Below are 24,390 nucleotides of genomic sequence, written 5' to 3'. Positions count from 1 at the left end.
AGGATGCATTCCACTTGATCTCTTATCCAGTTCAAACACCTGACACCTGAAATGCTAATTAAAGTTACTGTAGCTATTAAATATTTAATTCTGTCCTACTGGTTCTCCATTTAATTCAGGTACAGTAACTAGCTGAGAAACCTGTCTAGCAATTAATTTGATGGAAAGATGTACATCTGGAATCAAGAGAAAATTTGCTATGGAATTACATACATTTAGGGCTTGTAAGTAATCTGTCCCATTGTGTGTGCTTTAGCTCTAAACAAACCTGTTATAGGAAAGCACATGAAACCTTTCAAGGAAGATTAAAAATAAATATGCAATATGCATTTCCCCCAAATATTTTTGAAGACTATGTTCCAGAGAAATGCTACTAACTGGTTGCTATTATGAAGTCAAATATATGAAAGAGAGGTGGATATAATCTCATATTTCATGAGGATATTTCCATGTTCATTGAGATTTGCACAAAACTAAACAATGCTTCAGAAGGCAGCATGCAAATTCACAGGTATACTCACAAGAGAGGTACTTTCTGGTTTGGCTACTGGCGCTTTCAGAGTAGAACTTTTAGACGATTCCAGCCTTGCTTCTGAAGTTGCTCTTGTTTGTCCAGGTACCAAGTAATCTGGTGGGGGAAGGATAACCGTACCTCTCTCTGCTAAGTTTACTGAGCTGATGCTTCGGATATGTGCAGGGCTAAAGGGAAGAAAACCAACCATTAAAATTAATAGAAACAATGAGCAGGGCAGTTCCAGCTCACTGTGAATTTCCTTTTTGCTCCTTGTGGTTAGAGCAGTTGATTTTTATAGATAGAGCCTTCGGATATTATATTTTTCTGAGGGGCAGAAACCCTGTCTTTCTGTTTGGAATTAGGAATGTGAAGTATAGCTAATCTAGCAACACATATAGCCAACTCAAGAAGAATGATAGGCAGAAGAATGTGTTGAAGGGTTAAAACTACTGCGCATCTGTGCTCCTTAAAACTTTGTTTATGCTCAGAAAATTGCAATGGATAAAGATATAATAACTAATGTAGCATGGGGTAGTTCCATTAATTTCAATGGGGCTACTTATTTAGGGTTGGTTAGAGTGGTCTAAATATGACAAGATGGGACATAAATAAAGGTATAAAAGTAAGCAATAACGTTTAAGCAAGATCATAGATTGAATCTACTCACATATAAAAAACACTGTGAAAATGCTTTTTTTAAAAAACGTTTTGAAAAATACATTGCATTTGGCATAGCTCACTGTCACCACCTAGTGTCACATTTGTATATTGTACCTTACAATACATTTAAAACGTTTTATTTGCAGCTGTACAGCTGAGTCTATAGTTATATTTAGGGAGACTGCTCTTATCTTTTGTTTTAAAAGCACATCCCTTGAAAGTGTTAAAATGTGTTATATAAATCCTAGGGGAAATAGTATTACCTTGGCACTGGCACACGAATCGCCTCCTCCACTGGTTCTTCCAGAGGCTTTGTGTATGATGATGGGAACCATCCTTTTCTAGAATGGAACATAATAATAAATTACCACCTTATGGAAGCTCCAATTTGTATCCTTTAAAGCAACTGCACTGTATGCAATAGCAGTAGATGCGCCAGGATTGCTCCATGCTCCCTCTAGGATCAGAGGCAGGATACAGTTGAGTTCCAGTTGCTGGAGAACAGCAGGGGAAGGGAGCTCATGTCCTGATTGTGGGCTTTCTGGAAGCATCTACTGTGCCACTGTGAGACGCAGGATGCTTCCATCATATTCCCAGGATGGTTTATTTCAAAAAGGCAATGACATTAAAACGTAAATGCAAAAACTTAAATGAAAAGGGCATAAAAAGCAGCATAATGCAGTCAATGGGATTGAAGCTGTAGCTAAAAAGCTCTGGAAAATAAAAATGCACCTTGCCTGGTGCCAAAAGGGCAATACTGTAAGTGGCAGGCAAACCTGCATGGGGACAGAAATACGTAACTGGGCTCCCACCACCAATTAGGCCTCTCTCTGGTATCTCTTACTGTCTTCATCTCAGATACTCTGAAGACCTACAGTACACCTTCTATTGAAGATATTAAAATCAGGGCAGGTATGTATAGAGACAGGTGATCCTTCAAATATGCTTGGGGTTCTTAATTCTGATTTAAAAATTATAAAACTGCTCCTGCATCAAAATTTCTCTGTAGGTCCATCTGGCATTCCTACAGCTGACAGCATCCAGAACATTTAAGCATCATTAACAATATAACGAGGGTGGGGGATGGGGAGCTCCACTGCTTTAAAACTCTCTTCTCATCTTGGAATCAGGAGACATGTGGATTAACTTACGCTTTAGTCACATCATGTTCTCCGTACAGCCAGCCATCCCTTTCTTCAGATATAAGTAGTGTGATGATATCTCCCTGTGCAAAACTAAGTAGAGTCTTGTTACTCTCAGCGGTGTGAGGAAATATTGTTTTAACTTTTGGCCGTTTCATTATATTTAGTCCTGTGGCAACAGAGGTTGATCGTGATAAACTGGAATCATCTGCGTGATCTGATTAACAAAAAACAGCAACATAGAACTGGATCAAACAAAAACAAGTTAAAATGGAATTGAATAACAACAATGAACACTTTTCCTATCCTCACTTCCAATTAACTATGGGGTTAAGTGTAATAATTAAGTTAAGTTTTTGTATTTTAACTTTTGTATGTTTTTAAGTATGGTTGTATTTATTTTAATTATTTTATTGTTTTACCTTTCATAAACTGCTTTGCGGGGGGTTTTTGCAATCAAGTGGTGTATACATTTTATGAAACAAATACATTAACTAAAATAGTCATTTTCACAAGAATATGCCTTTTCAACACACCTACACACACACACACACACACACACACACACACACAATGCTTACCTGTTGAATTATTTAATCTCTCTGAAGGTGCCTTTGGGGCCATTGACGGGTTGTTAAACATGTCAACTAAAGGACTAGTATAGGCTCTCCCTGTGGGTGCAGGGGGTACTCTGGGGGAACTTCTATGAAGCGAATCATAATTGTTTCCAAGCTAGTGACACAAAATTAACACTAAGCATCAGTACAATGATATAATGTCATATATCAACAATTTTGTCCACACATGCAAACAGGAGTAGAAGGTTGAAAAACACTGGGTATCAACTCAGTGCAGATCCACTGAAATTAATTGGCACAACTAATATAGATCTATGGGTCTATTCTGAACAGAACTCTGTTGGAGACAACCTGTCATTTTTCTTTGAATATTTCAGCAGCTGGGTTTAAAAACTTTATAGCATCCAGTATAAGGCATGATAAAAAGCCTGTGGAGGGGGAGATCTAGATCTCTACCCTTCCATATGGCCCATCAGTTGAAGACCAGAGCTCTAATGCCATTTGCCCCCATCAGCATGAACATAAAGCTCTGAGAATGTGACTTAGTTGCTGTTTTATAAGTCATAGGTTGTATTCAACACAGCATTCAACTAACTGATTGTTTTGTTGTGCAAGGAGAAATCTCTCTTGGTTCTCCCTTTGCATCCAGTAGGGTGGAATCTACACACATATAAAAACCGTTCTGAAAATGCTTTGTTTTTAAGCGTTTTAAAAAATACACTGATTTTTCCATAAGGCTCACCAACACCATCTAGTGTCACACTGTATATTGCACTTAAAACACACTTAAAACGTTTGCTGTATAGCTGAGTCCTAAGTCTGTTCTGTGGTTCTCGCAACTATTTAGTTGAATACTGCCCCATGTCTGGAACCTGAAATCATTTAAGCACATTTCTCCTTTTCCCTACCCAGCTGTTGCTTTCAGGAAGGAGCTTGTAATCAACAGAGAATTCCTCACCATACTGCTTCTTTCTATCATTGGCGAAGGCAAAGGAGTTCCTGATATTGGAGTGGAGCCAGGGGTCTTTATCTCTTCTATCATGGTCATGATTTTCTCCGGCACTTTGGTAGCATCACTGCAAGTTTCTAACCAATTAGGCAACTTGGCGTTAAGTAACTCTGAGCACTACAAAAAATATGAGTGAGTTAAAAATAAGATTATATGCTTTTCAGATTAAAATCTTATCTGTGTGTACAGATATCTTTAGTTCAAGGTTCTTGCCAAATTCTATTGGCAATGTGAACTGTAACATACTGTAGCACCTGCATATAGCTTGTTTGGAAAAATATACTTCCCCATCACAGAAATGCAGCGCTTTATGTATGATCTCCTATAGAAAATAAAAATAAAATTCTGTAGGAAACATGCTTACTTCATAGGGATGCAGTCACAAACAATAAACCACCACGGGCTCTGTGTTGTGGCTTGAATTTTCATTTACGGGTCTAGTTTTTCCAATAATTTAAATGTCTTGTGTCACAATCAAAGAAACAAATGCCTTTAGAGTGTACTCTGTGTTGTTGGAAACCTCAGCATCCCCACAAAACCAAGTTTTTCTGACAACTTAGCATCTCCTCTCATACTAACCTCTACATGGTAATACTGCATGTGTTGAGCAAAACTGCAGTGCTTGTCAACCAGAAAACAGAATCTTTTTTTCTCTTCAAGTAGAGCTTCTCTGCAACCTTCAGCAATAAATCTTTGAATATCACTCTGTCGAGAAGTCACTGTTTCCAAATACTACATAAAATAATAAATAATAGATCACAACAGAGAAAACTTGACACATTCTTCTTACACAACTCGGATCCAAAAGCAACCTTAATGTCTTAATCCAATCTCAAACAGAAATAAACAATGTGGTTGCCGTTCTCTGATCTCGCAATAAATTTATCACCTATAAATGCATTTATCTAAATGCTACATCTGCAAATCAACACAACACTTCCAAGATATACATGGAACATCACACCCTTTGAACTTAATCAAGTCTAAGATACAGTTGTACCTTGGTTTTCTAACAGCTTAGTTCTCGAATGTTTTGGCTCCCGAACGCCGCAAACCCGGAAGTGAGTGTTCCAAATTTGCGATCTATTTTTGGAAGCCTAACATTTGGCAGTGCTTCCACAGCTTCCGATTGGCTGCAGGAGCTTCCTGCAGCCAATCCAAAGCTGCACTTTGGTTTCTGAATGTTTTGGAAGTGAAACAGACTTCTGGAATGGATTCCGTTCGACTTCTGAGGTATGACTGTTTTTGAATTGGAGATGGAACGGCTTGGATCTAGAATTTCATGAGCTGAAGCCATTCACTCGGCGGGTTTTCCCATTCTCCTCCTTCTCATCACAGTCAGATGTGGTACAAGGGGTTGAAATGGGAAGGCACCAGGGGAGGGCACTAACCTCGGTTTCTTTATGCTCATATTTTGTTGCATTCCTTCCTCCTTGACTTTTCCTTCGGATTTTCTTCAGCTCAGCCTGAGATTTTTCCAAAGAATCCAATTTGCTTCTGTGTTCATTCTGGTATCTCTTCAAAGTAGCCTGCAATCAAAGCATTCAGAAATCTTATATTAGAATATAATAATTAGCTGATGACGTTGGAAGCTCAGCTCCTGTTACAGCAAGCAAATTCTGTAGGATATACATATGCAACCAATGCCAGCATAATAATATAAAACAAGTATCGTTCTGCTATAGTAGCAGAAGAAAAATTAGCAGTACAATGACTGTGTGCCTCTCTCACAAGAGGTCTGGAGCAGTGGCGTAGCGTGGGGGGTGCAGGGGGGGCCGGCCGCACCGGGCACAACATCTGGGGGTTAGGGTTAGGGGGCGCAAATCCACGGGTTAGGGGGCGCAAATTACTTGCCTTGCCCCGGGTGCTGACAACCCACGCTACGCCACTGGTCTGGCGGGTGGCAACATGAGAATGGGCCATTTCTGCAGTGGCTCCCTGTTTGTGAAATGTTCTTCCCAGGGAGGTTCAGCTGGTGCCTTCATTATATACCTTTGGGTACCAGGCAAAAACGTTCCTCTTCAGCCAGACCTTTGGCTGATTTAGTATCTTATACCCCTTTTAAGTGTGTTTGTGGGAGGGGGAAGGGAGGTTTATTGGTTCGTTTGCTTTTTGTTCTTATCATGGATTTTGTGTTTTTATATTGTATTTTATGCTGTGAACTGCCCTGAGATCTACGGATGAAGGGTGGTATGCAAATTAAATAAATAAGAATAAGAATAAGAATGTGCTGCAGTTTGTTTCCTCAATCTAGTATCAGCAACTTTCACGTGGAAAACATTAGAGCAGCCAAACATAAATAAATAGTTTTTCAAAAGAAACTTGAGAATGAAAACAATTTGAGTTGTATTTGTTCAAGATTCCGTATGTATTGCTGTCATCTTCTTGTTGACAACACATGGAACCGTTGCTAAACCTGCCAAGGATCTTAGAAATAAAAATAGGGAGATTGATGTTTCTTGCTTTGGAGTAAAATGTATATAATCCTGGGTCTTTTAAAAATGCCTCTTGCTTATATATGCAAATATCTCCCTGTGCTCTCAGGAACCCTGGTGACCTTGGGTTGACGCAATGGAATATCTGACTGACTGGCATGGAACGTCTTCCCCAAAATGACATTTAAAGCAGGTATCTAATAATTTCACATGTTACACATGATACATGCCTGTTGACATGGTTCATTAAAAAATGTTTATATTCCAAATACAAATACATGAAATCCTCCCCAACAGGTTTTCCTAATAGAAACTTCTCTCTACCTAATTTCCTGTGTCATTCAGCTATGTCATAAAAGTTGAATATTATCCTAGAATATTCTGTTTAAGTCAGAGACTCATATCCAGCCCTTAAGCCAATTCACAAGAGTTCTGTAACCGGCTACCATTTGCCACAAAAATACCTTATCTGCTGTACTCAGTATGGGTTTCTTGTGAAAATTCATCAAGATATCACACAGTTTATACATTCAGTCTTCAGTTTGTGGCAGATTTATATTTTTCTAGCAATATGCTAAGGTAATCCAGCTATGAGAATGTTTCATACTTGTAATTCTATCTTTGTTTGATAAGTACAAGCAAAACTATTAAGAAGATGCAAATTAAGTTGATAGCCAGTGATTTAGTTTTGTTCTACCCAGTATCTGTGCCCACACCTGCTGAACTTTCAGACAAGACAAATGTAGTGAAGTTCCTGATTTATGAAACCCTTTCTAACATAGGCCAACACCACTGTTTTTATCCCAGCAGATGTCCAGGTGCTACTATTTTAATTAGTTATTTTAAAAAAACACATAGGAACTGGCTGGTGTATGTATTCAAATAATTGAGAGATTATATTCCCATACTGAGAAGCCTGGACTTTGAGATCTGCAGGGGGAACCTTGCTTGTGTTCCTCATGCCTAATGAGATTTGCAGGGTGGAGACCCATGGGTCGGTTTTCCCCCCTGCAGTGGCTCCATGCCTTTGGAACAACCTCCCCTTTGTGGTGTGTCTCACTATGACATTGCTGCCTTTTCACTGTCAGATGAAGAAGCACCTCTTTGCCAAGATTTGGGATAGGGATATATGCGCTAATTGAATTTTTGTTGCTGTTTTAACTTGTAACTGGATATTTGCATTTGGTTTTATGTGCTTTAATGCTTTTGTTTAATCTTTTGGTTTTAAGTGTACAGTGGTACCTCGCAAGACGAATGCCTCGGAAGACGAAAAACTCGCAAGACGAAAGAGTTTTTCGTTTTTTGAGTTGCTTCGCAAGACAAATTTCCCTATGGGCTTGCTTCGCAAGATGAAAACGTCTTGCAAGTTTGTTTCCTTTTTCTTGAAACCGCTTGAAGAGGTGCAGTTGCGACTTGACCGTGCTTCGCAAGACGAAAAATTCGCAAGACAAAAAAAACTCACAGAATGAATTAATTTCGTCTTGCGAGGCACCACTGTATGTAATTCCATCCTGGGACCTTTAAGTGAAGGACAGATCAGATTAATAAAATAAATAAAATTGGCCGATCAAGGATTGGTTCTCATGTATTTTTGCATCTTAAATGTATCTAAGGAGACATTTGAAATGCCTTCCATAGGTCCGCAGGATATCCAAGACTATTTCTGTGAAGGTGGGATTCATTTTATTTTGATCAAGATAGTTTTGGTAAGACAATTACCAATGTGAAAGTATTCATAAGATGAAAGCTTAACGTCAGGATTCTAAATATTGCATCACTTTCATATAGGTCCACAAATCTGCTGCTTGAGATGCATGATCAGACCCTTGACTTTTTGACTTTAACTCATAGTGTCTGACTGTCAGTTATTCTCCACTACAAAAATTTATATATAATTTTTTCTCACTATATAGAAGGATCTGGCAACTTCTGTTTCAGTGTATCTGAAGAAGTGTGCATGCACACGAAAGCTCATACCAAGAACTAACTTAGTCGGTCTTTAAGGTGCTACTGGAAGGAATTTTTTTATTTTGACTATGGCAGACCAACACGGCTACCTATCTGTTACAAAAATTTAATAACTGAGCCATTGCATAATATAACAATAAATATGCCATTATCAGCCTTCCTTTGACTAGTTAATATCTTAGCTTTAATCCTTTCTTTAATTTTAAAGACATTTTTGCCAATGATTAATATCTCCATCAGGTATAAAAATAGGTAAAATCTGAATATATAACATCTAGGAACCCAAAACACCTTAGTTATTGCTACATGTACAAATCAGGATTAATGTAATTTAGTATTTTTGGAATTCTTAACGTTTCAGCCTTGAAGACAACACATGTAGATTGGCAAAGTTGATATACTACAAACATCAACAGAGATATTAAGGACTGAACTTAGTGCCCTAAATCATAAAAATTGCTGTAAGCACAGGGGCTCTGCTCCACGTGTAAAACCTTCCCAACCTGCTTCGGGAAAGTCATTTCTTGTGCTATTTGCCAACACTATGTAGCACATACGATAAGATAATCATATAAATTATTAATCTTCTCTGGCACTGAAAAACAATATACTTACATTCATGTATTTTACATCTAGTTCAGTCTTCTTCTCCAGCTCAGATATAATCTCTTTATGGAATTTCTTGAACTGCAAGAGTAAATGGATAACCGTGTAGTCAAAGGGTTAGTTTACACACAAAGGTTTTTTTTCCTAAATAGTTTTTTTTTTAATTAAAAAAGAAGTTAAAATATTGCATGGGTCTTTACTTACACTTTCTTCTAAGCTGTCATTCAGTTTCTTCTGTGCAATAGAAATTTCTATGAGAACATGCCCTGTTGACAAACACAATTAATTAATTTTTATACTGTTCTTCATCATTTGTGATCCCTATGTTACCAACGTGGCTACTTATAGATTAAAGCATGGTATGACAAATTAAACGAGATAAAACTGAATCAAATCACATCAAAACATACAACAGACGGTGATTCCTCAATTACAGTTGGCCAAAACAAACCAGCCACCCCCAAAATACCAGGTGAAGAGATAGGTGTTCAGCTGAAGTGGACTCAGTGGAGTATTGGCAACCAGTGCTTGTAAAGTCAGTATTACAATATTTCAATTAACTGCTCTGCTCAACATTGGTGGCTGTGTTCTGTAGTTGTTGCAGCTTCTGCTACATCTTCAAAATCAGGCCCATGTAGAATGCATTATAATAATCTAATCAGGAGGTTGCTAGTGCATGGGTTACTTTGGCAAGGCTATCTTGATCTAGATATGGTGAAAGTTGGAGCAGCAGCCATAGCTGGAAAAAGGTACCTTCTGAGCATCCACTTAGCTGGATCAAGAACTAGCCCAGACTACATACTACTCCTTCAAGGGGAGTGCAGTTAACTCCCCCCCCCCCCCCGTTCTGGTAGCTTTTATGATGAAAGACAGTAAATAGAAGCATTCAACAGTACATAGTATATCTGGATATTCTTTTTCGAGCCCTTGTCACAAAAAGCAAAACAAATTTTAGAGTAAAATTATACATGGCCACAGCTACTCACAATTGCTAATTGGCATCAATATATTTTACAATACTACCTTATAAACATTACATTGCATTTCTTTCTTTTATAGAGCTATAAGCTTGGTGGATCAGGGTAATGTTATGGACGTAGTGTATCTTGATTTCAGTAAGGCTTTTGACAAAGTCCCCTATGATATTCTTACAGAGAAGCTGGTAAAATGTGGGATGAACAAGGTAACTTGGGTGGATTTGAAGCTGGTTTTCTGACCGAACCCAAAGAGTGCTCACTAATGGTTGCTCATCATCCTGGAAAAAAGGACAAGTGGGGTGCTGAAGGGTTCTGTCCTGGGCTCATTGTTGTTCATCTTGTTCATGGATGAAGGAATTGAGGGGGGTGCTCATCAAATTTGAGGATGACATGAAACTGGGAGGGCTAGCTAATGCTGCAGAAGACAGAATCGGGATTCAATATTACCTTAATAGATTGGTGAATTGGGCCAAAACTAACAAAATAAATTTCAACAGGGACAAATGTAAGCTTCTACACTTAGGCAGGAATAACCAGCTGCGCAAGTATAAAATGGGTTGCATCTGGTTTGCCAGTAGTACATGTGAAAAAGATCTAGGAGTCTTAGTAGACCACAAGCTTAAAATGAGTCAACAGTGTGACACAGCAGCAAAGAAGAAGAAGAAAATCTGTACAGAAGTATAGTGCACAGATCAAGGGATGTAATAGTACTGCACTAGTCTGCCTTGGTCAGACCACACTTGGAGTACTTTATCCAGTTCTGGGTGCCACAATTTATGAAGGATATTGACAAGATGAAATGTGTGGAGGAGGGCAACCAAGATGATCAGGGGTCTGGAAATCAAGCCTTAAGAGGAACGTTTGAGGGATGGACCAAGGTTGTTTTCTCCTGCTCAGGAGGCTAGGACCTAAACCAATGGCTTCAAGTTCCAAGAAAGGAGATTTTGACTAAACAACAGAAAGAACTTTCTGATGGTAAGAGCTGTTTGAGAGTGGAACAGACTCCCTTGGAAGGTGGTGGACTCTCCTTCCTTGGAGGTTTTTAAGTGGAGGCTGGATGGCCATCTTTAGTTGAGATTCCTGCGTAGCAGGGGGTTGGACTAGATAGCCCTTGGGATCCATTCCAACTCTACAGTTCTATGATTTTATATGCTCTATCTGAACATACTCAGAGGCAAGTGGGACCATGCCTGCTGTCCCTGTCCACAACTTCAGTGCACCGTTTGGCTTAGAACAAACATAGTCTACACTTCTGTGGGAGTTGGTCAGGAGTGGGTCTCATGTGGCCCTCAGCCTAATATCATGCAAGTGGCAGGAAGGGGGGCAACGGAGATAAGGGAATAACAGAAAAAGAGAAAGAAAGGAATTGCAGAGGTGGAAAGAGAAAATGCGGTGGCAGAGAAAAGAGGTGGCCCACCCACCTTTGACTCTGATCCCATCAACCACTGGTACATGGCTCTTGATGAATTGCTCTTGGATTACGTGGCTCTTGATAGATTACTATTAACCTGTCCCCCTGCTAGCATTCTGCTGCCCAACCTCTACTTGCGATCTTTGTCGTTTTCTTGCATCGTGCCACAGAGATTCTAAATGGACCACAGCTGGTTGGCAGTGCAACTATGGCTAAAGAGCAACACAGTCTGTCAAAACCACTTCCTTCTGCTTATGACAACAGGAATAAGGGTTCAGCAGGTTATTGAACCCTCATCCTTATGTGTCCTCCTTCCACATTAACTATTACAACCTCAAACGGTTGGGAGGGCTAATTTATACATGCCCTTCCTCTTCTGCCATATTAGTAGCACTCTGTCTCTGCCTTAGCTCCTCCACCTGAAAAAACAAGAATACTTATAACCTGTTTTGCAAATGACGTTAGGGATAAGGCTGAGCATAATCCTGTCCTTAGCTATGCATGGGCACGTCCCACCTACTTAAATGGGACTTAAGTACTATAGGCAGGACTGCAGAGGAGGACATTAGACTACTTGGCCTTAAGAATGCATATTTGTAGACATAATGAAATAATAAAGGAATCTAATTTACAATGTAAAACAGACTGGTCAATTTCAACTACATTTAATGAATAAAGTTCAGGGCCTGCTTTTTTCAGCTTCGCTCATACAGTACATGCTTTTGAGAATTTGCTGCCACAGCAACACAGCTGACCAAAGGCTGGCACTTTTGCAAAGATTAATGCAGTAGAACCTGGAACTCAAAGTACTGACAGTAATCCAACAAGGTTGTGTGCTGGCTCAACCCTCCCCACCCCTGTACACTCCCTTCCTTTGGCTTTTCCTGCCACCACCGTGTAAATGTTCAATAAAACAACTCATTTACCTGGCAGGTCAAGACTGGAAAACCTGACTTTCAGATGTTGTTATTCTAGTCTCAGTAGCACTCAGCCTGACTGAACATCTCAGAGAAACAGTGTGTTACGGTGCTATTCCTGAAAACTTTTTTTTTTACACTTCAAAACAATTTGAAAGACTAATATAATTGGGAAATTAAAGCAAGTGTTTAAGACTGTCATTTTAGACACCTGCCTCATTTTTTCTTCTAATCTACAACATCCTTCTAAGAGCCTCATTGTCACCATGCAGACGTATGCACTGGCTAACCTATTTCCTCTTGTGTCATAAGTCAATATTTTTACAGTGAAACCATAGTAATGTCAGAGAGCTTAGTAAAGCGCAAATGGTAGGACAAGTTGTGCTCCTTTATGTAAATGCCCACAGTTAGCAGCTTCAGAGAATTTTAAAGTCATATTATTAAACCTCAGCTGTGCTTTATAATGTGACACAACAAAGCATTGTGAAGCATGTTAAGTCTGTTTATAACAGGTGTGCAGAACTGCAGGCAGGAAATCTGCCTCAAGTATGGCAGACGGGAAAATATAAAAGTACTGGTTAAGTTAGGTTGTGTCTTCTGAATGTAGTGCATCTGGTGGAAAGCTTTCTTTCTTAATATCCTTTCCACATTTCATTAGCATGGCCGAAAATTCATTCCAGATTCAGACTGCCCTTCATACTAGGGTAAGGAGAATTAATGTTTTTTTTTAAAAAAAATCCACACCACAATAGACAACAGAAAACATACCCCCTTTCTTTATGTATGTCAGAATATACTTTTTTAAACAACAACAACCAAGTCCTCTCTGAAAATCGGACTTTAATATCAGTCATATGTGCATGCCAGATATGCAGCTTATAAAGCCCATTATCATTTGCACATCTATCAGCAAAAAAAATTCAGATAATTTCATATAAACCTATTCACTTAATATTTCCCCCAGGATTTAACATATTTATATATATTTTAATCCATGGATAGTAAAAGCTTATGATTGGTGCAAAATACAAGTAAATATAAATAACATATCCCTCTTGCCTCATTTAAAATTGATAGGCACATTACTGTGAGTAATTTTGGTATTAAAAAACAATAAAAACCAAGCAGGTGCATTGTTAATAATGTATGAATAAAACACAGCATTTGTTTTTCTACTTAGCAAGGTAGTTACAATATCTGTTCTCTGGGCCGTTTTTGTTCAAGGCATGGTTTTATACTAATTGATGCATATTTCTAATTAAAGAACTGTGATATATAAGCTATGATCCCAAGAACTGCATATACACTGCAACTCTTTGAGCCTTCCCACAGCAAATCCTGAGATCATCCTATGGAACAACATGGCATGTTACACAGGGGACTGCAGCTGGGGGGGGGGTAAGGGGCGAAGGGGGGAGAAATTGATGATAACTCCCATCTTAATGAGAAAGTGTCTTTTGCTCACTCTTGTGACATTTCACCAAACCACTATATAGAATAGCATCTACTACCCAACTACAGAGGGCAGTCTTATCTTTTCAAAGCCTGAATGAATAGACTTCTTGTGTGGACTTCAAAACTGCAAGGACTGTAAGTACAAAAGAAAATCTAATACTGCTCAATCACAGGTCTGAACATGCCCAAGAGTCTGACATTGTTTAAGCAAGTAGGTAAGAGAGGATCTCCAGAGTAGACAGGTCTCTGTTTGTGCAATAATAGTCAGTACAGGCAAAACACACCTGATCCCTTTACATTAAATTCAACCACTATTCAGATGGTGGTTCGGCACATTCAAATATAAAAACTCATAGAAAGACAATGTTTTCATAAACCTTTAAGAATATATAAACCCTCCCCTGAGGAAGAAGAAAAAGTAAGAAATGTCAGGTAAAAATAAAGAGCTGAAATAGTTGTCAAACTACGTATTTTACTCAACAGGGCCACACTAGCACTCAACAGAAATGTCAACGAGAGGAAACACCTACGAGGTGAAGAGATACATGGCATGTAAATATTAAGTTAGAACACACCTATGGCAGATAATGTCAACTCTTTGTCCCCAGAGGGTGCATCATTGCATATATGACTGCAAATGCATTCTACAGTGGTGTGTGTGTTTTGTGTTTATAAGCAGCTGCCAGTGCCGGGTGTGTGGGTGTGGCTGCAGAAAGCAAACCAGAACGGTCAGAGTGTATTTGCCAGTAATGCTTGAATTTGCGTATTGCCAACATTACTTTGCACAATGCCTCCGCCCTTCTGCCAAACATGTGCAATTTTTAATGTCAATACACAGCTATGCTATAACCATTTCTCATGTTGCTTGAGACATTTCAGCTCTGTTGTCTTCCTAATATAGCTTCATGGATATCATATTTAGGCTTGCATTCAGCAAGGACTCCACCCCATATTAATGTGGTGCCTTTGACGTCTACATATTACAAGACAGGGGTGGGTGGATGGAGAAAAGCTAGTGCAGGGACACTGTTCACAATGTCTGCTATTTTTTTTCTTCCAAAAATGAGGTTAGTTTCAAGTGCAGGATACAAAGGAGAGTTTAATGTCATGTGCACCCACTTTGACCCTAGATTAAGCGCTAATTCGAGGTTGGACTGGAATACAGATCCCCAAGCAAAGATATACAGTATTAATGTGCATTATTTACTATATTATCTAAAAGATCTATTAATACAGGAAAACTTCCTCTTTATTCTCGAAGACATCGTTCCAGTTTATATATATGTTTAAGAAGTGAATATGATTTTGGAGTGAGTTGAAAGAACCAGTGCACCACTTTTCCAGAAGTGTTGGTTGTTTCTTAAGAAACAAGATAGAAGATACAAGGATGGTTGTTAGTAGAATTCTAAATCCTAAAAAGACAGTGACGTTTCAATGATCAAAGATAATCAGCAACAGGATGTGGTTGGAAACTTGGAATTCCTTGTTCGTGAACATCATGATAAGAAACTTAAGATAAGCTCTGAATCTTGGTGGTGAAATTGAGCCCCATGAAAGTGAGCCCTATAGAATAATTCCCACAGGCAGTGGTGAGAAGGGAGGAACATGTCTCCTGGGTCTCCAGTAGGTTGTTCTGCCACATTCCTTCTTTCACTAGGGCCCCCAATGACAAAGCTCTAAAATGCAGGGTCTAAAAATATTATTTTGTTCCTGTCACACACAATGGACTTGTCAAGAGAAGGTAATGATCAGAATAGGAGCATAGGTAATAAATCAGAGGTGCATCCTTTCCAAGTATAAAAGAAACAGAACAGCATTCTCATCCTCTGCCACCAAGGCATCCAACACAATGTCAGGGGATGAACTCCGCAGAGCCCATCGCAACTGCAGTTCTAAGGATGGGTTGCAATGGGTAGGCATCTCCCTCATGAGAGTCATCATTTTTTGAACATTCAGTGCTGAGCACAGTTGCTCGCTTTAAGAGATTTATATTCTGCTTTGAGGAAATCCTCCATAAAATGGCTTACTATATTTTAAAATACAAATTTCATGAAGTCTGAAAACACAGTCAGCAACAAAATAATATTGCAATCACAAGCATAGCACAATTATAACTTAGTCACATCGCAGTTAGCTACATTCACTCACATCTCCAGCATCAAAAACTTTTGAAGGGGAAAAAGGTTTTTCGAGGCATCTTGAAGAGCTCAAGAAATTTGGCCTTCTTAATCCCTGCAGGAATTGTATTCCATAATTGCAGAGCTACCTTTGATAAGGCCCTATTGCACACATTTGTCAATCTAAGTAGTGAAGCAGGGCTGAGCCAGTTCTTAAGATATTGGGCGTAGGCTGTCCAACTTGGCCCCAAGCTGTTCAGGGTTTAAAAGTATTAACCAGCACTTTGCATTGGACCCAGAAATACACCTATAGTCAGTACAACCAATACAAAATGAGGACATTTTCTTTATTGCCCCCCACCAAATAACTGAGTGGTCACATTTTGTACCAGCTGCAGCTTCCAAACTGCCTTCATGGTAGTCCTATGTAAAGTGGCCATTGCAAAATATTGTATGATCTGCAAATAGGATTCCCTTGTAATGCTGTTGTGTATTATCCAAAAACATCAATACTGTGGATTGATTAAAAAGTGATAAAAAGTAGTATTTTTTAAAATTAACCTTAATTCTGGCTTAATGGAAAACTGATAAACTCACACTGCTTATTCTTTTTGACAGAAGTTAAATGTCTTCTTTCAGCTGCAGATTATTCTGAAAGCTCATAAACAGCCCTGGGGGAAACTATTTTAGATTTAAAGTCCTAATCTGTTTTAGAAGGGTGATGGAAGAAATCAGATATAATGCTCAATTGGACCAGAGGCTCACAGGTGTCAGGTCCTTGAAATTGTTCCAGGCCTCAGAATGTGAATTCTATGGCGAGACTGTTCTTCCTGTGCTTGGAAAGTCAAGAGGACAGTACACCAAAGTGCTATGTAGGACACCGTCTCTCTCAACTGTTTCTCAAAGCTTGCCTGTACAGTGGTACCTCGGGTTACATACACTTCAGGTTATATACGCTTCAGGTTACAGACTCCGCTAACCCAGAAATAGTGCTTCAGCTTAAGAACCTTGCTTCAGGATGAGAACAGAAATTGTGGTCTGGCGGCGCGGCGGCAGCAGGAGGCCCCATTAGCTAAAGTGGTGCATCAGATTAAGAACAGTTTCAGGTTAAGAACAGACCTCCAGAACGAATTAAGTACTTAACCCGAGGTACCACTGTACACTTAGAAGGGCTTCAGGCAGGGTAGTCGTAATACATTTTGCTGTTTGAGGCAAACCCCTGCCACCCTGCCCCTCCCTCCTCCAGCTGTTTGGCAGTAGCCCAGGGAAGCCCTAGCATGGTGCTGGCTGTGGAAGAGGTGGTGGAGGCATGCTCCTTAGGCCCAAATTTGCTGCCTGGAGTGACTTCCTCAGTGCCACACTGTGTCTCATGGGAGGATGGCCCTAGTTTGAAGATAACACAGGTTCCCCATCCTTGTTACAGAGGAAATGAAGATGTCTGAATAATTTAAATAGTTCTGCAATATTTGCCCCATGGTTATTTAACTCCATGATTTTGGATTTTGATCACACATGCATGCCAATATGCCTTGTATACATATGTACTTGACCAACACACATAGTAAGATTTTTAGCTCAGGGTTATTGTGTGTCACGGGGAGTTTACATTTCACACTATATATGGGGGAATTAATAGAGAAATATGGAGAAAGCCTTTTCCAAAGTTATTTTGAAAAACAAATGGCCATGTTCTCCAATATAATTTCAAATATTTCTCTTTCCTGTAGTGCTGCCCCTTGATAAAGATACAGATTGTTTGTATGTGTAAATAAATCCTTGCTGCAAAATTAATTCATATGAAGAATAGCAGCTGTTCCGATCATGCAAAATCTATGGGCAGAGTAATATGGATGGCCTGCATAAGTTCCATCAAAAGTATACAAACAAAGGAAAACAAAGCAAAACAACTCTGTAGACAAGTCCTGAGCAGAAAAGCTCCATGTCTTGGCAATCATGTTTTATAGACCTCATATTTTTACTGACTAGTATAACCAGCATAATGTTGTGGCCAAAAGCATAATCTACCATCCCAAAAGACTATGAGGAACTTTATTTAAAATGCAAATGCAAACAATTATGCAACTTGGTATTAATGTACTAGAAGTGTTAGCTTTCTCACAGTACTCAGAGGACAAGCAACCAGGAAGTTTTTATCATATTTCATACCTGGAAGGGAAACAGCTCATGTTGTTTAGAAAATATTTATTCAGAGTAGGCATTCAGTGCAAATGTACTGGGACAGCAAGTTTAAGGTACTGCATTCTTACTGGATGTTGCCAACCACTTACACACAATTTTAGTTTTTCAAGAGCAGTATCACACACACCAAGTACATATGCTCAGGGCTATACATATTATTTTTCAAAATGCTACAGGATTGGAACTGAAATCTTAAGTCTGTCAACTGGTTAAACAAGAAATACTATATAAGCCACTGGGAGACTGGAGACTGGATCGTTACTTTAGGACAGTGTTTCCCAAACGTTTTTGGGCAACGGCACACCTGTTTACCGGGAAAAAATCTCGCGGCACACCACCATTGAAGCCCCGCCCCGTGACGTCAGCGCGCAGCGTCACGCCGGGAGGGACGCACAAAAGTGAACGTTTTTTCCCTTCCCCTTGCCGGGGTGGGAGGAGGCAGCAGAGCGAGGGACTGAGGGACGGCAGCAGCTGAGGCGGCGGCGGCTGTTGTGGTGGTGGCGGCGATAGCGGGCGGAGGAGGAGCCGTCGCCGGGAGTTGCTGCTGCTGCTGTTGCTGCTGCTGCCCGGACATGCCGGCCTCCTCCTCCTCCGCTGTCTCGCGCTCCTCCCTTTTGCGCGCGCTGCCCCGCCGCTCGGCACCACCACCGCGGAGCCGCCCCCGGCTCGACGCGGATCCTCGCCGCCGCCGCCTCTCGCCGCCCGACTCGCCCGCCTTCCTCCCACGGCACACCAGCCGGTGTCTCACGGCACACTAGTGTGCCGCGGAACACCGGTTGGGAAACACTGCTTTAGGAAGAGGAAGCTTGAAATACTAATCTGTTGTGTTACATTAAAATACATCTTGTGCTATTGTTGGCTACCATATTCACCACTGCTTAATGGTTTTTGAAATATTAAGTGGTTTATAAATGCTTTTAAATAAATAAATATTAAGTGGTGAATATAGTAAGATAAGGAAGATAACCAAAGTCCACCCCTGAGGTAAGCTTCATTGTATGCATGCAATGGACTAAAGCAGGGTGTTGCTTGCTCAAATAAACTGGTCACACCCTCAGTTATTTTCTCTATTTGAAAAAATGCTAATATTCAGTTCAGAAACCCTAGTTCCATATAAAATACATTTCATTCTCCCTTTTCACTAATACTCTGTCTTAAGTTTAGCTTCCTATTTTGTAACTGAGTTTATTTAATGCTTCCCTTTCTGGGATACCCATTTTCTTTTCAGGCCTATCCTACACATCAACATTCTATGAATGCTTGACTAAATCCAGTACAAACTAGTAGTATGCTTTTTGTTTGAAGGTAAGTAATTATGTGCTGTCATCTTATAATTCAGTAATTCTCAACCTTTACTAAATTCCTCTCCACTTCTAAAAAAATTAGGTACTTCACTTGCCCACTGGGTATACCAACCTGGCATCTTATGTCTTCTCCATTTTTTTTATATCCCCTGCCTCCACAAAGCAACTCCTACATCCAACTTCCCATACCTCACCTTTTCTTCCACCTTTGCAGCTTTACTGAGATAAACTCGGGATGCAGCAGTCAGAGACTTTAATTCCATTCTTCTCAGAAAAACCTAGGCCTTGTCTATTCATAGGCTTATTACCAAAAACATCATCAAAAACTGAGTTTGCCTCCTCACTCATGTCCCATACTCATTTGAGTGTGGAAAATGCTGCCACAGCTGTTTGGTGGTACAGTATACAATTCCTATTTAACTGCGGCATGTCCCTCCTGGCACAAGTCCCCAGGACTCCAAGTCTAAGCTGAGCCATTAGTTGATTCAGCCTTTAATGCACCACTGGTAGACTAAGCATTGGCTATGGTCAGATGTAGAGACAAGTCATAGGACCCAAATGGCAGACTAGAGATTTGCTATATGACTGCAAGTAAATTGCAGTGCAGTTTCAGCTCTGAATCATCCAGTACCAAGCAGCACTCCATAGCAAATGTAACATTCACTTCAATCTTTTGACCTTTCATTTCAAGCTACCACCATCTACTGAGCTAATCACATAAAAGAAGTTTCCATTTGGATCAGCGTTTAAATGACAAACAATCAATTTAGTTTCCCATACGGTCAGGTCCAAGTTTTTCCTTCGTTTTTAAGGTTTTCAGTACACGACAATTGACCTTTGATCCCATTTGTAACAAATTCTGAGATTCCTAAGCGGACAGTGTGCACATGACACAGCTTCCATATAATTAGCAGAGAATGTTTTTTTCCATTTCTAGGGATCTCAAGGGAGGAGGTTCAGCCTGGTCAGAAAGAAAACATCTACTATGAATCAAGTAGAAATTTATCCTGACTCTTCAAGTCAGGGTTTAAATCAGGGGTGTGGAACTTTTTCAGTCCAAGGGCCGCTATGCCTCATAGAAAATCTTCCAGGGGCCGCATGCCAGAAGTGGTACGGGCAAGAGGTGAAAGCAAGTACAGCATCAGGTGTGACTCAACTTCGCAGAGTAGGCTACATTCCATCCATGCAAAAGTCAGAAGATTCTACCCACCGATACCCCTCCCTATCCAGACAACAGCACTCAGGAGCAGGACCAGTAAGAGATACCTGCAGGGCCACATTCAGCCCCCTGGCCTGAGGTTCCTCATACCTGGTTTAAATAAGTCCTTTAATTCAGCAAGAAAAAAGGCAGGTTTCAATCACTGATTTAAACCAAACCTCTTATGTTCGTTTACAACTAAACTTTGCTTCATTCTTACAATTAAGCCTTGCATTTCTTAGTTGCACTGTACACATTTCACATCTTTTCCCTTTTTAAATATATAGGGAATATCTTTAAAATATTCCCACATAGGGCCTTTAATTAGACCAGAACCCATAGCAGCTTGCAAGGTGAACAGAACAACCTTATCAACTCAGAAGTAAACCCTTTTGGATTTAATGTGGCGTTCTACCAAGGAAGTGGGTATAAGATTGCTGCCTAAGTAGGAGAATACAGAAAACTATGCACTGCACAATTTTGTCTTCCAATCCTGTGCTGCTTTTTTTTGCTTCCCTTGATTAACCTTTACAAAAAAGAGAGGGGAAAACAAAAATGAGGGGCTCATGACTGTTAGGGCAAAGCAGGGTTGATTGCTACTGGGTTGACTAGGACAGTTTATTTTGGGTAGGCGGAAGTGCAAATATTCATTTCTGAGAAATTATCATATCTGTCATTTACATAGAAAAGTCTCCCTTATTGCAGCATATCTGGCAGTGACTTAGTTTAGAGATAAAAAATAAGGCTAATACAGCCCCCAAAATTAGTAGCCTGCAAAAGAAAAGAAAAGAAATTATATGCTGGGTGCTGGCAGAGCAACGACTGAGAACCAAATTTCTATGCTGTGTGCAGAGGAATAGAGCACTCCATCCCTTTCAAGACTGTTTTAAAATAGAGATGGAAGAACCTTTCTATTTCTGGTTTGTGTCGCTGTCATATGTTTTACCCATAATTCCATTGTTTCCACATTAAGCAGTGATTAAAAAACAACAACCTCAAAACATATATCACAATATGTATTTTTACACTTTTAAATTGCAGCACAACACTCATAAAAGTGGAAAATCTGTTGGATAGCTATGGTCATTTGAGAGGTTTGGATCAGGTCATTTTCTACAGGAATTTGCAGAGGGCAAATTCTTCAAGCATCTCTACTTTAAATATTGAATCTATTCCTTGCTTTGGAAGTGCTGAATTTTGATTACTGCATCACTGGTGTTTCAAGGGCTTACTTACACATGCCTAAAAATATTACAGTGCTTTGTCCAGAGTTCTCTGACCTTTTGTATTTCTACAGTAAGCACTTTATTTGAGATGAAACTGGAGGTAGTCCAAAACCATATTTTCAACAAACATAAAAATGGTGCACAGGATCTCCTATGGGATAGTTTAAGTTCTCAGTTAGAAAATCATACATGAGCATCCAAAATATAAGTTGTACATTTTTAGGAAAGTAGTGGAGACTGGTGTGGATGAGAGCCAAACTTAGATGCAGCATAATATATAGTGTTGTGAGCTTGTTGGGGGGGGGGGGCGGGGTGTTAGGCTGTATGCCTGAGTCCCTTCTAATTCCTCAATCCAGCAAGGGTTAAAATCTAATGTAGGATTCAGTTGTTGGAATAGCCAACAGCTTCTTGGTAACAGCCCTGAGAATAAGAAAAGAACCTTCTCTGTATGCCAGAGGGCAATGATGTGGACCCTCCTCCTTCACCTGGCTGGTAGTGAGAAGGAAAAAGCCAGAGTTGGGTGAGAGAGAGAGCTGGCCTAGGAACCGGCAGAAGCCTGAAAGGGAGAGACATGCTAGATTTTTGTTTGAACCCAAGGCTGTGGCTGTGAGAGAATCAAGATCTTCTTGAGTGCTAATGCTGTGAGCCCCGGCCCCATCGTAGTCTCAGGTGGTATATATGTGCAAATAAACAATATATCCTAAAGACACCAGTCATCTCCACTGTTCCTCATTCCAAGGAAATCAAACTCTGGGTAAGCACCTGAAACCCTTGGAATATTGCACCACTTGGGAGACTGGGGTGGCGTGCAAAAATATACAGTGGTGCCTCGCAAGACGAAAATAATCCGTTCCGCGAGTCTCTTCGTCTAGCGGTTTTTTCGTCTTGCGAAGCAGCCCTATTAGCGGCTTAGCGGCTTAGCGCTATTAGCAGTTTAGCGGCTATTAAAGGCTTAGCGGCTTAGAGGCTTAGCGGCTAAAAGGCTATTAGCGGCTTAGAAAAGGGGGGGGAGCGGAAAAAAATGGCAAGACTTGCAAGACTTTTTCGTCTTGCGAAGCAAGCCCATAGGGAAATTCGTCTAGCGAAGCAACGCAAAAACGGAAAACCCTTTCGTCTAGCGGGTTTTTCGTCTTGCGAGGCATTCGTCTTGCGGGGCACCACTGTATATAGCCCTTGTGTAGCCGATTCAACCCTCTTCCTTTATAAATAGTTGGAGTGGAAACTGGATCAGGAATATGGTATGAGTGGGGGTGGGCTTTAATTCTTTAGTCCTGTGACGGTCCTATTCTAAATAGAGAGTCACATATCTGCTATTTTTAATGGGAGAAAAATTCCCGTTGACATCAATGAGAGCTTTCCTTCCATTGCTGATGCGTGTCTCTCCCCCAATACCCTGCAACTCAGGTAGAAAACAGAGGGGATGAAGAATTACAGTCCTTCCCTCCTGCCAAGGTCTCATTCCACCTTGCTCCCCCAACCACTTATAGAAGTAAATAAATTATCAGCCATGCAAGGGCAGAAGGCATGAACAATACTTAGCCATGCTAGTATTATTCACTGCTCTTCAAGTGGCACATTAAAATTGTAAATCACTCGTGCTTAACGTGCTATAGTTTACAGGATTTCATATGCATGGTTCCCCTCCTTTTTCAAAATACAAGTGCATAAGCAAAATAACCTTTTCGCAACATGGACAAATATTCCACACCATTATCCCACCCACCCCCACAACTATGTTACTCAAAAATACGGAAATTTCTTCTGTTCACATTCATCTGTATTGGGGACAGTATGCATTTTTAAAGTGGCAGGACCTTAGCATGTTGAAGGCATGTGCAAATTTAATGTAAGGTTACAGTCTTGTGCACACTTACTTAGGAGCATATCCCACTGAACACAGTGCCATTTGTTTCACAGTACACACGCCCAGTGATGGGCCTCATGAGATTCAGTTAAAAGCTGTTCAATATTCATACTGAAGACCTTTGTTTTGTACTTATTACCTACAAAAGAAGTACAATCACCAACAAAAATATAGGTAGCTAGCTAGACATTACACATCTCACGTAATCATTTGTCTGAATCTTCTGGTCCCACAGTATGCCATGGAAGCAAGATTTCTATGCCCACAAACAAAGTCTTTGTGGAAAGAACAGAAGAGAAATAACTTTAGTTATTCTCCTCCTTCCCTTGTCAACCCTTCATCTACTTTTGCTGCTTTGCCAGTTGTCAAATTTAGACTGCAGGTTCCTTTTCCTGCTTATGTGGTTATGCAAAACCCCATGTATATTGATAATAAATAGTTTTCATTCATTGCATTGTTATTCTTGTAACTTAGAAGGCTTGATACATCTCAGACACATAAGTGTATTCAAGTACCTGGGTTTTTTTTCTATAGTCATATTTATCCAGGTCTTGCTAAATTAACTTGTAAAGCAAATAAGGTGACTACATTATGAATTATTTGCCCTTTACTGTTTGCTGTTCTGCCACTCCCTTTGACTGAATTCAGAATGTCAAATCACACAATGATGGCTTTCAGAAGGAAACAAAAAAAGATAAGCAATTGCAAAGGAGCCAGCATTATTCAGGAGCAAACTTTAATCTAGCCAGTTGAAGATGATATCAATATATTCTTGAGCTCACCTTTGATAATCAAAGGATGGGAAGAGAA

General features: G+C 40.0%; 1 protein-coding gene across 2 annotated transcripts in view; it reads right to left on the bottom strand.

The window, feature by feature from the left end:
• Positions 1 to 24,390, bottom strand: part of BAIAP2L1 (BAR/IMD domain containing adaptor protein 2 like 1) — a 61,824-nt gene that overhangs the window by 12,916 nt on the left and 24,518 nt on the right. For both annotated transcript variants that reach the window (XM_082199786.1, XM_082199787.1), the window contains 9 exons: positions 9,117 to 9,178; positions 8,922 to 8,993; positions 5,295 to 5,432; positions 4,483 to 4,635; positions 3,853 to 4,020; positions 2,898 to 3,048; positions 2,326 to 2,533; positions 1,438 to 1,515; positions 522 to 699 (listed from right to left, as the gene is read on the bottom strand). In XM_082199786.1, coding sequence (XP_082055912.1) covers positions 522 to 699; positions 1,438 to 1,515; positions 2,326 to 2,533; positions 2,898 to 3,048; positions 3,853 to 4,020; positions 4,483 to 4,635; positions 5,295 to 5,432; positions 8,922 to 8,993; positions 9,117 to 9,178 — 1,208 coding nt within the window. The remainder of the gene's footprint in view (positions 1 to 521; positions 700 to 1,437; positions 1,516 to 2,325; positions 2,534 to 2,897; positions 3,049 to 3,852; positions 4,021 to 4,482; positions 4,636 to 5,294; positions 5,433 to 8,921; positions 8,994 to 9,116; positions 9,179 to 24,390) is intronic.

This window comes from Podarcis vaucheri (assembly GCF_965113315.1).
Source record: "Podarcis vaucheri genome assembly, chromosome: 14".
Classification (NCBI taxonomy): domain Eukaryota; kingdom Metazoa; phylum Chordata; class Lepidosauria; order Squamata; family Lacertidae; genus Podarcis; species Podarcis vaucheri.
Note: the sequence above shows the minus strand (reverse complement) of the source record. Positions and strands in the feature narration are given on the sequence as shown.